Source organism: Grus americana, chromosome 3 (genome assembly GCF_028858705.1).
Source record: "Grus americana isolate bGruAme1 chromosome 3, bGruAme1.mat, whole genome shotgun sequence".
Classification (NCBI taxonomy): domain Eukaryota; kingdom Metazoa; phylum Chordata; class Aves; order Gruiformes; family Gruidae; genus Grus; species Grus americana.
Genome location: NC_072854.1, coordinates 92195776 through 92208899, shown reverse-complemented (window position 1 = coordinate 92208899; position 13124 = coordinate 92195776). Strand labels below are relative to the sequence as shown.

At 48.1% G+C, this 13124-nt stretch overlaps 1 protein-coding gene across 4 annotated transcripts in view; it reads left to right on the top strand.

Moving 5' to 3' along the window:
* MDGA1 (MAM domain containing glycosylphosphatidylinositol anchor 1) overlaps positions 1-13124 on the top strand; it is a 143230-nt gene that overhangs the window by 111294 nt on the left and 18812 nt on the right. For 3 of the 4 annotated variants that reach the window (XM_054821121.1, XM_054821120.1, XM_054821118.1), the window contains 4 exons: positions 177-354; positions 1447-1470; positions 9566-9718; positions 10918-11052. In XM_054821121.1, the coding sequence (XP_054677096.1) occupies positions 177-354; positions 1447-1470; positions 9566-9718; positions 10918-11052 (490 nt within the window). The remainder of the gene's footprint in view (positions 1-176; positions 355-1446; positions 1471-9565; positions 9719-10917; positions 11053-13124) is intronic. The other variant, XM_054821119.1, reaches the window with a different exon arrangement.

The following is a 13124-nucleotide window of genomic DNA, read 5'->3' as shown; positions in this document are numbered from 1 at the left end:
TGTTCTGTACCAGGGGTGGGAATTTTCAAACCAATTCTACATTAAGATATCATTGATAAACCAGGTGTACTTATCTGTATAGGAAGAGGAGGAATTGGGTGTTAGATGGTGGATAGGATCCCCGAGGTTTCCAGTTTCAGGATTTTTGTAACACTGTGGGTTCTTTTTCTATACAGCTGGCTCAGAGAAACACTATCCAAACCTTCATTCCTGTGAAGAAAATGGAGAAGGGCCTGTTGCTGGAGCACATCTTGCCCAACCTGAAAGTTCCTCAGAGCTATGAAGTTCGCCTGACACCCATCACCAGCTTTGGGGCTGGAGATATGGCTGCCCGCATCATCCGGTACATGGAACGTAGGTGTCTCCTCCTCGGTCCTGGCTACGAGAGCAGGTCCGAGCCTCAGGCCTAGGGACATGGGCATGCATAGACGTTGTCTCCTGTGACCCTTGGGTGGATGTCTCTGCTCTATGGAGTTTTGATGGCACGGTGCTATCACATCTGGCTATATTTTGGTTGTTGCCATCAATGCAGAGCAATAGGTAGAGACCTCTGAGGGCCAGTCTCCACTCATCCTTCGCTCAGAAGCTCTGACTTGCACTCTCTGCTCTGTGGGCAGCAGATCCCCAAAATCCCAGTCCCCAGTCAAGCCATGCTACAGCCTCCCGTGGCACAATGACATGTTTTAGAGGACAGCCACTGGACACTGCATATTAGCCACACGCCCATAAAAGTGAGAGGATTTCAGGGGTCTTCAGTTCTTTCCAGAGCTGAATGCACAATTCCTTTCCTGACCAGTCACTAGTAAGCGTGTTGCTCTGTCCAATAGCCTGAGTCCCAGATCATCCCATTGATATACATTGACCATGCTCCTCTCCCCAGCATCCCAACAGCTCACAACTCTCCCCATTCCCACAACCCTATGATTTCTTTACTCCCCTCAGGAGTCTGGACCCTGTATTTCAGCAGAAAGTACAGATCCACCTCCTCCTATGTTTGCATGATTTCACACAGCCCTCTTGTCCTGTGGAGTGACAATGTCTGGTGTCCCCAGCATACCTGTTGTCTTAAACTTCCACAGTGTTTCAAACTGGTTTGATGTCCCTCTTAGATACCAAGCTTTGGTATCTAAGTAGGTGCTGTCCCAGTGGGTGCTCCAGGAAGAAAGAAACTGCTTGGGTTGCCAGAAGGGTTCCCCTGTGCGATCCTGGGATGACCCCTTAGGTGGAGTTTTCTTAAGGCCTGTTGCTGCTTGGATCAGAGAGACAGCATCTTGTTCCATCACTAAGGCAGACACTAAGCACTGCTGTTACACAGGGATGCTGCTAGGAGATTTGTGCATCTGTGATCTTTCTTGATGTGTTTGTTTTATTTTCAGACTTTGATTGTAATTTGCAATTTGAGGGAGTATTAGCTGTTCTGACTTGTTTTTCTGTTTCCTCTTCCAGCAATCAACTATCCCAACCCAACAGGTAAGCACCAAGACCTTTGTATTTATGTTTTGAATGTAATGCGTGTTAGTCAAGTGCTCCAGCAGATCAGGGAAGTCAAACAGCTGGAGTCTACAGCTGGCTTTGCCAAATCTTTTTCCCCAAAAGAGGATGAAATTGCATAAACTAATGCTTCCAGTAAGTAATGCCATTTGTTGGACCTCAAGTTATTGCCAGGAGAAATATACCAGAGATACGCCTCCCATTCACACCTGATATCTCAGTGACTGGATAGGCTGTGATCTTGAACGCACCCTGTCCCTAACGCTAGCAATGTGCATCCAGTAAGCAGCTTATTAAATATTGCCCAAAATATCTGTGTTTGAGGAATATATATCCCCCCATCCTCTTCTGGCCAGGAAAGATACCACTGGACACTTCTGCAGGCTGGTATGGAGCATTCTCCAGCTCAGATCTGGTTTTTCTTGCGCACTCCTTGAGCACAGTCCCTTTCTTCTTTCCCTCCAGTGTCATCACTGTTTACTTTCGTATTTACCTTGTAGTCATTCCTGCCAAGATGCAGGCCCATCTTTGTTGAGCACTCAGAGTTCCCTTTGATTTTGAGAGCAGAATGTCTCAGAAGCACGGTCTTTAACAAGAACATGATGGTGCCCATTGAGCACGAAAGATGATTTCTAGTGTGCTGTAAGTAGTGGTGGAGTGATCTTCAGGGGGTGAAACGAAGTCCCTTTGCTTTGATTGTTGCATATAAGCCCAGGCAAAGCTCTTGGGCAGAAATGGGCAGACTATTTGCCAGTGGTCCGTGAAGAGCAGGTGGTTCCATGTAGCTGTTTCTTTCTCTCTGTTGCTGCTGAATCACCATTCAGCCTTTTTATCTATTACTCTGTGTATGTGTAGGCAAATGGTACTGCTGCACTGCAGGGTAGCAGTGGGAAGGAGAAGCCAGGATTAGGCAACGGTAGCCAGGATTCAGGGTATGGGATTATCTTGTTAAATGAGCCATGAGGCATTCACTCTTGCAGGTTCGCAGTCTGAGGATGGTTTGATGAACCATACTCTGTCTGAGAGCAGGAGCTTCTTAGAGTGATTTTGTGGCTCTAATTCCTGATCCCTTCGCTTTGCTTTTCCCCACTTTCTGATCCTCTTTAAACATTTACAAGGGCAAGTAGTGACAGGACAAGGGGTAATGGCTTTAAACTAACAGAGGGTAGATTTAGATGAGCTATAAGGAAGAAATTCTTCACTGTGAGGTTGGTGAGACATTGAAACAGGTTGCCCAGGGAAGCTGTGGATGCCCCATCCCTGGAAGTGTTCAAGGCCAGGCTGGATGGGGCTTTGAGCAACCTGGTCTAGTGGAGGGTGTCCCTGCAGGGGGATTGGAACTAGATGATCTTTAAGGTCCCTTCCAACCCAAACCATTCTGTGATTCTATGATTCTCCATAGAAGCATCACTGGGAAACACTGAGTGTATTGCCAGGGACTCACTCCAGAATGTGTCTGTCAGTACTCGCTGGAGGAGGCAAGCATCCCAGTCCACAGGAGGAAGTGACAAAAATCTGGCCTTTTGCCACTTGCATTTACACTACATAAATCACTGGTAAAGCCAGAGCAACTTCAGCCCTAATCGTATCAATCTCTTGGGGTTTTTGTAAACTGGGCCTTCAGACTGCTCACCTGGGGTTGCTTTGGCAGCTTGACTGAGACCAGAACGACTGCATGCAATTTGCCTATGGTGGAGGATAACTCAGCCACACTTGTGTTTTCATACAGTAAACCCAACACTTAGGGTTTCCCCTTGATACGAGTTATCCAGCCTGTGCTGGATTTTGGGACCTCTGGGCCAGTCATCGGGGTCTTGCCCATGAGTTCACACCCTGAGATTGACTGCCTGGAGTTACACCCCCCACACTTCCTTTCAGAGATGACCCTTCCTTTCAGACCTGCTGCCAGTGCAATATCAGCCCAAAGGCTCTTAGCTCTGTCTCTGTGCCACAGCTCAATTCCCAGACTCTCATCCCAGTAACACGGAAATCCCTGCTACTACCTCTTTTTTTTCCCAACTTCCCCTGGTACCACCACCCCCAGGGAAAAGAGTTGGGACAAGATTGTAAAAGTATCCTCACGCTAGGCTGCCCAGCCAAATTCTGGGAGCAAACATTGAGAACTCTCAAGTGAAAGGCAAAGATTAGATGATTAATGCCTCTGGCAGCCTGATCCAAGGGCATGCACAATGGTGATTAATTTACAAACTCTGAGAGTCACTTAATACAATTATTTCTTCATGCATTTTCTCTCTCAGCCTAATAAGATGTTAATGACATTGGGGCAGGCATGCATGTGGCATGGGTACAGAGCCAGGTGCCGGGGTTATAAAGCAAAAGCAAACTAAAAGCAGAGGAAGTGAACAAAAGACACTGAGGATTTCAAATACTTAGAGGTTAGCAGTTAGACTGACCGTAACTCTTAAAAATCAGTTAATCTGGTTCTAAAAACCAGACTTTATCTTTATAAAACCTGTCTTAGAATTACCTTAATCTAAGATATTACCTTAAAGATCTTTTAGAATAACCAATCATTTAAATGTCATGACTAAATTCCAGTGCTGGGGGATCTGCTCTGTCCTTCTTATGTCTCCCCTGCAATTTAATTTGGATATGGTCTTCACTTTCTAACCTAAACCCTGCAGTGCTTCCCCACAAGCTAGTCCAGCTCATCAGCAGCGGATGGTTTGGTTTCCCTGGTTCTAGCAGATGTAGTCTTGCAACCTTAGTGATGAGGGCATTAAGAAGCGTATGGGATTGCTGGTTTGGGTTTTGGTTTTTTTCCTCTTGGCTAGTATGTCTTGCCCTTCCAGAGAAGCAACGCTATTTCTCGTATATCTGTAGTCTGGCTGTGTGTGGTGCTAAAATGTTTTGGGATCATGGACGAGTGCAGTGGGTGGTGATCAGTACCAGATGCTGGTTTTTGTAGATTACCCTGGTTCATTGCTTACTGTCTGGTGCTTGTGTGTCCTGTCTCTTATAACACCTCATAGTCTAGAGGAATCTGAGCTTGTTGCCCCGGTATGAACATGTGAGAATAAGATGTGAGCCTGGTGTTTAGAGTTGGATTCCTGAAATTTTGTGCCCATTCCTCAGGAATGTGTGTAACACGAAGGTTAAAAATGGTGAAAGCCACCAATTCCTTATATTGTGATGGCAAATAGGATTGTCTGGGCCATATAATTCCCAGTTGCAGATGGAGATACTAAAGCAGATGGCAATCCGGTATGACCCAACCAGTTACGGTATTGTGAAGCTTTCTTCCATTACTGGTTATAAATGCTTTGGAAACTTACCATGGAAAAGGCTGTTAAATGCTGTTTCTTAGATCCCAATGTACTTTGAGTTTGCAATACAGTTTTCATTGTCTTCATCTTTTAGATGGGGGAACTGATCTCCAGAGAGAAAGCAATAGCCTGTGGGTCACGCAGCAGGTCTGCAACAGAGCTGAGGCTCAGAGCATGGTCCCTTATGCTCCAAGCCAGTTTCAGTCATCAGACCACAGCTAAATGACGAAGGCAATTTTATTCAAGTGCGCTCCATCTGCTATTCACCCATAGTCTGCAGCTAGAATAGGATTATTATTTTTTGCATTCATCTGGCAGCCAGAATTTCAGGACCAGGGATGGATTCCCCCTAAGGACTTGAAATGAAAACCTCCATTATGTTTCTCAAGAAGGCAAAGCAACAAGAAATGCTAATAGCCATGGCAGAGGGTACCTCCCCTGGGAATGCAGGGAGGTGTCTGTAACCAGGAGCAAACATCTCTGCACTTTGAGCTGCTGCCACTGCAAAGCCTGCCAAGGAAATCTGTTTGGTGAAGACAGCGCTAACTCCAGCCTTTGAGGAACCAGCTCCCCTGCCACCTCCACCTCGCCTCTAACAATCCAAAGAACAACTTCTGTGTTCAATATTTAAATCCACTGTTTAATTTTTAAACAGGAAGCTTCCTTTGCACTGCAGTGCTGAGCCAGGATCCCTGGCAGATGGTGTGAATCCACAAGAAGGTTTGCTTCACACAACCAAGGTCAACAGTTAGATCACTGCTGTGGCCTCTGAGACGCAGCAGGTCATTTAAAGGTTTTCTTTTTGGCTGGATCTGCCAGGTTTCTCCTGGTGAGCCTGGCTGATATCATCCAGAGGCAACGTGCTGGCAGTGTCCCAAACCACGCTGAACATCTAGCTATTCTGGGGCACCTCCACTTCTAGCTCGGAGAAATGCCAGATCTTTGCCTTCCTGTGGCTCATCTTAAACCAAAGGACCAGGAGTCAGAGCACTTGGGTTCTGTTTCCAGCTTTGGCACTGCCTGCTGTGACCTTAAACGTGTGTGTGTCTACTTTTATGCATCTGTTCCCCCATGTGTAATACAGGAGGTATATAGAAGGAAGCATTGCTACCTCATAGAGATGTTAAAAAGCCTTGTTCATTGCTTGTTGCAAAGTGCCTTGAGATCCCAAGCAAAGCAGGGGCAATGTGCTGTAGTTATAAAATTCCCACACCACAAATGGTGGTGCACATAAGTCTCACCATGTTGTGGTATCTGTGGTGCATAGGACCCTTCTCTATTTTGTGCTTTCTGCTAGAAGTGTTGCCTTCTGGAAGTAGCTGCATCTGAGTGAGAGGAGAGGATGGAGTCAGGGCCCTGTTTTGGCATTAAAAGAGCTCTCTTCAAGCTTTCAAGCCTTCTTGTCTGAGCAGTCTCATCCCATGGGTGTGTGGGGCTTTTTACAAATGAGCCACAGTAGTCCATCAGCTGGTATGACCAGGCCTTGACGTTGAGCTGGGAATATTGTCCTCAATCCTCTTGTCTTGCACAGCTTGCTCTGATCTTCACCTGAGCTTGGGCTTTCTCCTTGTTGTGGTTTAACCCAGCAGGCAGCTAAAACAACCACGCAGTCATTCACTCATTCCCCCCACAGTGGAATGGGGGAGAGAATAAAAATAAAAAGGTAAAATTCATGGGTTGAGATAGTTTAATATGACAGTAAAGGAAAAAAAGAAAAAAAAGAAATAGAATAGAATAGAATGTACAAAACAAGTGATGCACAGCACAATTGCTCACCACCCAGAACGGATGCTCAGCTAGGTCCTGAGCCGTGCTGCCTCCCAGCCAAGTCCCCTAGTTACATACTGAGCATGACACCATATGGTATGGAATATCCCTTTGGCCAGTTTGGGTCAGCTGTCCTGGCTGTGTCCCCTCCCAGCTTTTTGGGTGTCCCCCGCCTTCTCGTTGGCAGGCCAGTATGAGAAATTGAAAAGTCCTTGACTGCTTGGCAACAACTAAAGACATCAGTGTGTTATCAACATTATTCTCATCCTGAATCCAAAACATGGCCCTGTACCAGCTGCTAGCAGGAAAATTAACTCTATCCCAGCCAAAACCAGGACATCCTTAATCTGCCTCTCCTTTGGTTTCTGTGCCTCGTCCGCTGTGGGTTTGCTCCCTCTCAATCGGTTGCCTGGCTGGCCTCTGTGTTACAGCTTTCAGCTCTGCTTTCCACCTGATGTTCCCTGCTAAGGGAATTATGTGCTGGAGAAAGATGTCACCTTTTTCCCCTGAAGGTCCATGTGCACAACAGGGTCAGAGTTGCAAACCATCCCGGTCCCTTTGATTGCAAAAGGACAGTCATGGTGAATCCTGCTGTGTAGCATAATGCAATTTTAAGAGAAAAATAGTGTCTTCTAAGTGCAGCTGGCAACCTGTGAGCTGGAGCCATGCAAATGTTTGTCCTCAGTCCTATGGAGAGAAGCTGGGCTGTTAGACCAACCCGGCAATATCAGAAAGCTTGTGGGCTCCAGCCGCTCCTCTGAGGACCAGTGGGTGTCTGGTGCAGCCACGAACTCCCTCCTCTCAGCCACGAGGGCTGGGGAAGGACCCTTAAAAGCTGCTTTCTCACCTTTTTCCCCCTCCATCTTCTTGTGCTGGGGATGGGCTCCCAGCCTACACAATTGCCCTGCCTCAGACCCCACAGACATCTGCCCCGTCCTCTGCTGCCCGCTTCTCCCTCCTCCTTCAGCTCCAGCTGCCATGTGGCCCCCTGTGCTCCGCACTTTGGAGCAGTGGCTAATTTGGATTAGGATGCTAATTAGAAATGAGTGGATTGAACGGAAAGCACTTAGCCAGGGTTAATCAGCAGTTAAGTGGCCAGCCCAGCCAAGCTCCGGATGGCTGTGCTCAGCTCACAGGAGCGGCGTTTCCTGCTGAGCTTACAGAAAACCCAGCTGCCCTGGTCCGTGAACCAAGCCTGTGGCTTGCAGCACAGTGCCCAACCTGTGGTGGCAAAGACCTTTTTTGTGGGCCATAGCAGGAGACTGTCTCTTCTTTTCTCACTGCTTTGATGGGATGTTGGAGAGAGGCAAGATGGGGGAACAACAGCATGGAGACCCCGTTTCCCTACCACACGTGTCTGCAGGTTTTTGATGTCTGTTTGGATGATGGTCATTTTCACTTCCAAATGGGAGGGGATGGAGAGGGCCTTAGCTGCAGGGTAGGAACCAGCAGGTGCAGCATCTCAGAGTCAAGATGCTGTTCATTTCATGGGTAGTCTCTCTTCTCTGGTACAAGATGGCAGATTTTGGCGTGCTGGTAGGTGTGTGAAGCTCCTACCATCACAACATGCCATGTCTGGAGCTTTCGGCCCTGGCATCGCAGAAAGCTTCCCTTGTCCACCCCATCCTTGGCACCCAGCACATAGGTTGCTAATTCCACTCTGCCCTGCATGTCCTGCCAGAGTCACCCACGCCAGGACAGACAATCTCCTGTCCAGGAACCAGAGCAAACCACCACTGAAGATACAAGAATGCAGGAGCAGGCATTTGGGCTTCTCTTCATCTGGGGCATGATAACGGGAGCAGTGTGGGGATAAACGCCAAAAAGTTGAGTCTTGCACCAACATGCCATCAATGAGGTTTCTAGCACAGCCCAAGCCCTTAGCAAGAGCCTTGTTTTCCTTTCTGTATGTGTTCTTTCTTGGCTTTTAAGTGCTTTATCTTTCAGTTTCATAGCACACCTCCTTGCTCTTGTGTAGAGGCAGAAGGTAAAGAGATCTGTGCTTACTGTGTCTGCGCCACTCGCGAGGTCTGAGATCCCACTCCCAGCCCATTCTTCAGCTCCGCTTTCTGCCCAGGGACCTTTCAGAATACAAAGCAATTTGCACATCAGGTCTTGGACCTGTTTTCTCTTTTTCTTCTGCCTGTTTCCTCCATCCCTCTCCTGCTGCATCAGCAGTGCAAAGCTGGTTCTTGGCTTTTGTTTTTGTGTCTCAGGAACTACCTTTTTACTACAAAGGTTACCATCTTCAGCCTGGTCAAGTACAATTCATTCCAATCTCTGCAGGTCCATATTGGGTTATGTCTATGCACAAGATTTTTCACCTATCTTACAATAATGGTGTAGGGTGTGGCTGTCTTGTGGTAGTAATAAAACTGAGCTCTATTGCACATGTGGTTGATCCTACATAAAAATCTTTTACCTACACAAGTTATTTTGTTAGGGGAACCAGCATAGGCTGCAATATCAAATGTGCCTTTTAGCTGGTATAAATTGGATGTACTCTAGCTAAATGACATATTTGTAGCACTGAGCTGACCTCTTCTCCACAGCTGATTTTTTTCATGTGTGCCATGGTTTAGTTTAATACATAGCCCAAAGGGGGGGGTCATCTGCTGGTGCCTTTTCCTCTCTCCTGAGGAAATTATTCTACCATCAAGTTGTTCGGGTTTAAAAGCCCTCGTGGCCTGTTTGCCTTCAATTGTCTTTTTATCCTCCTCTACACTTACCCCTTCAGACCTACAAGCAGAATCTCTCTTTCTCTTTAGCCCTAATAACCTTCTTACATTTTGACACACCATCACAGCCATCAACCAACCTGGATTAAACCTTCCTACTAATCACGGATATACTCCTTTTCAGCCTCCTTCTGAGGTCAGGGGCTGCCCATCTGTCCCCAGCTTGGCGCAGAGCCGCGGTGGTGGTGTAGCAGTGCTGTGCAACTTGCTGCAAGCACCCAGGCAGCCGTGGGGAGGAGGTTTAAAAAGCCACAGCTGACCAGCCCCTTCCCTTCCCCGCAGATAACACCTGCCGCTTTGAGGATGAAAAGATCTGTGGCTTCGTGCAAGACAAGATGGACAACTTTGACTGGACCCGGCAGAATGCCCTGACCCAGAATCCCAAGCGCACCGTCAACACGGGGCCCCCCACGGACATCAGTGGTACGCCGGAGGGTAGGCACATGTCTGGGTTTCTTTTGGCTGGTCAGGAGCCCTATGGCTCTGGGAGCTGGTGGAGTGCTGATCTGCTTTCCGCACAACATGATTCTCCTCTGCACTGGGTGCAGGGAGCAGGCAGTTAATCTGCATGTTACTGATTGGCATTAAACACACAATTAAAACGCCCACGATGACTTTGTTTAAGGGAATAGTGTGAGCATTAGTTCTTGTTACCAGCTAATTGCCTGCTGCCTAATGCCCTTGTCCCATTTGATGCTTGTTTTGAAGTCAAAAAAGGATAAGTAAGTAGGAGAACATCTCTTAACACCTAGAAACGGCCCTGCTGGTTTTAGCCAGCTGTTTACTCAAAGAAGGTCTCTGGGAGGCAAACAGATCTCCTTAGCACCAAGCAGGAGCATGAGAGACCAGGTGGGAGCTGCCTGCGGGGTGGCAGCAAGTGCCTCACCTCTAGCTGGAGGAGACTGGTGTTGTGTATTGCTCATGCTAGCTGTGCATGGAGTACATGCTCCCATTTTAGCTGGATATTACTTTCCCCGTTCTCTAATGAGGAAAGTAAATTTGTATGCAAGCACAAATTTTTGCACTCAGAAAAAATGGGAAACATCCAATGGCCAGCTAAGGAAATGGCTTTTCCCATTAGTGTTCAGTACACCCGCCCGATGGAGCATTGAAAACGATGCCAACAAATTAAATAGCTAATCTGTTTCTCCCTGGGTCGTTAACAACTACTTTGGTATTGTTCTCTTTAGATAACAATATTGTTTAGGCCAGATATACCGAATCCTCTCTCCCTCTGCTTGAGGCAGAGAAATTAGGCTGGAATGGTTCCTCCCTCCTCTTTCTGGTTTTCTCCTTACACAGTGCGGTCAGCTCTGGGGCTCCTCGTGCTGCAGGAGGAAGATTCATTTTGCACCCAGACAGATGTGTGTGTGCATGTTCAGGGACTCATCTGCTGCATGCGCTCACAGCGGGTCTGCTGATGCCCGTCTCTCCTGCTCGCGCCGAAATACTGCAGAGGCAGGGGAGGCAATGCGGACATCCTGGAAGTGTCTCTGGCTGGGATCACAGTGGGTGCTGAGCAAGGCCATGTCTCTCAGAGGAGCAGTGGTTTCCCAGCCTCCAGCATCCCATCGCTTCAGGGAGGGAGACCCAGTGCACGTTGCTTTTCCCCACTTTTCCCTCTCATTTTGTAGGTTATTACATGTTCATCGAGGCGTCCCGGCCCCGGGTGACGGGAGACAAAGCCCGGCTCATCAGCCCCCTCTACAACATTACTGCCAAGTATTACTGCGTCTCATTCTACTACCACATGTATGGGAAGCACATCGGTGAGTACCCTCCGGGGAGGGGTAACCCCAGCCTGGTGCGGGCTGTTGAGAAAGACCTCCAGCCTCTGCTCCACCGGCCATGCCTGTGGCCAGTGATTCATGAGCCCTACTCTAGTGCTCAAAGCGCCAGGGTGGGCTGTTGCTTTCAGATACTCGTCCCTTACCCACACCCCAGCAGTGTCAGGGTTGTGAGGCTGTTGCAGCCCATCTTCGGGGCAGTATCTTGCAGTCAGCCATCACTCCTTCCCCTCTGGCTCGCTCTTTCTCTAGCATAAGGCTCCCTACCCTCCACAAAAAAGAGCATTTCCCCTGTGCACACATTTCCCCTGCTCATGGCCACAGCCACCTTGCTCCAGGCAGCAGAACACCAGGTGAGCAGTCTGTTTGGTGGAGATGGAGGTGGAGGGGCTTTGTGGGACTGGAGAGCTTTTCAGTGGCCGCAGCTATTTTGGGGTGAGCAGGATGCGTGTTCCCTCAGCTGTGCTGAGGGGCTGTCTGCTCTGCCTGACCCCCTCCTCTCTAACCGTAAGCCTACGAGTGCAGTGAGCACCCCAGAAGCACCTGGCACACTAATGAGTTTCCATATCCAGTCAAGGAGCAATTGCTAATTCGTCACCTCTTGATTATAATTTCATTAATTTGAATAATAGATGCACTCTTCCCACAGCACGCTGGGTTATTAATCACCTGCTGGACTGGAGCCTGACTGAAAAATCAGGGCCCAGGCAGGAATGTGTCCGCCCTTCAATAAACGGGGTTAATTAACAGCTCTCTGCCTTGGCACCGTTGATGTCATTGGGAGTGAACACACTCCCCGAGTCCAGCCGTCACGTCTCTGCGTGCGTGTGGCGTGGCAGAGAGGTTAAGCTGCAAAATCTGGGATGTCCTTCTCTCAGAGGGGGCGAAGCTGAAACCCTGACCCCGTGGGTGTAAGGGTGTAAGGGACTGAGGTTCGTTGAGCAGGTCTCCGTCTCTGTCTTCCCTCTGAGGGCTCATGTTTGTTGTCTGCACTCAGAGTCCGGCTAGGTCGGAGGTGTTTGCACTCACCTGCATTCCCCCTGCAGACAGGCTGCCCCGTGCTGTCTTCACGCCGGCAGTGGCAGGTTGCTCAGGCAGAGCGCTGTCAGTGTTGGTTCACACCCCGTTTTCCTGGACCTGCTGGTCTTGCTTAGCTGACAGAGTCCAGCTGCTAATGCCGGCTGGCAAACTCCCTTGTTCCCTGCAGTTTTCTGTTGTGGTCAGTCAGCCTTGCTGCCCAATTCCTGCACGTCTTCTCCTGGAGGCTTTGAAAAGGATCTCATGCTTTGTGATTGCGATGAAGGGTGGCCCAAACCGGTGGGAGACAGGCAAGGAAAGAAGATGAGGAGGGAGGAGGTGTCTCTTGCTTTGTTTCCTTTAGGAATACAGCTATGTGTCATATTTCCAAGTTCATTTCACAGAGAAAGTAAAAGTCTGTCAGCTTTTGCAAGAGAACTCTGTTTTTCAGCTCTCATGTGGTGGTCTGTCTGGAGATAGGGTGGACTGGACATGCCAAGGATTTCATTACAGGTTTTTGGCTTTTAGCGTTTTAACTCTTTATTCATTTGCTCCACCCACAAATTGCCCAGAGCAAAAAACACAGTGACTCGTAAGACCTAAGAAAGCTGCTGAGTGCCATTTTCTGTTCCTTGGCTTCACACACCTTTTATACGTGTTGATTTTTCCCTTCATACTTTATGTTGCTGCCCCTGCCTGCTCCCCATTTTCCCTTTGTTGCACAAAGCCACTGATAAATTTGTGTGAGGTGGGTAGACTATTTAATGCCATATGATGATTTCCAGGGTGGGTGCTGCTGAGCTGAGAGTGAATAAATTATTTTAAAATTAGACTGACGATAGAGTCAGAGAATGAAAGAGAAAGAAATGAGAAAAATTTCTTTTTCTCTTGGCCTGTGGAATATGTGGCTTGGTCTAGTGAACCCACAATATATCTGTCTGCAAATTGAAATTCAGAACCTTGTATCTGCTTTCTACTCCGGAGTTTCTTTCAGGGCCAGTCATGATATTCTGTAATCATTTTGGCTTCTCTTCTAC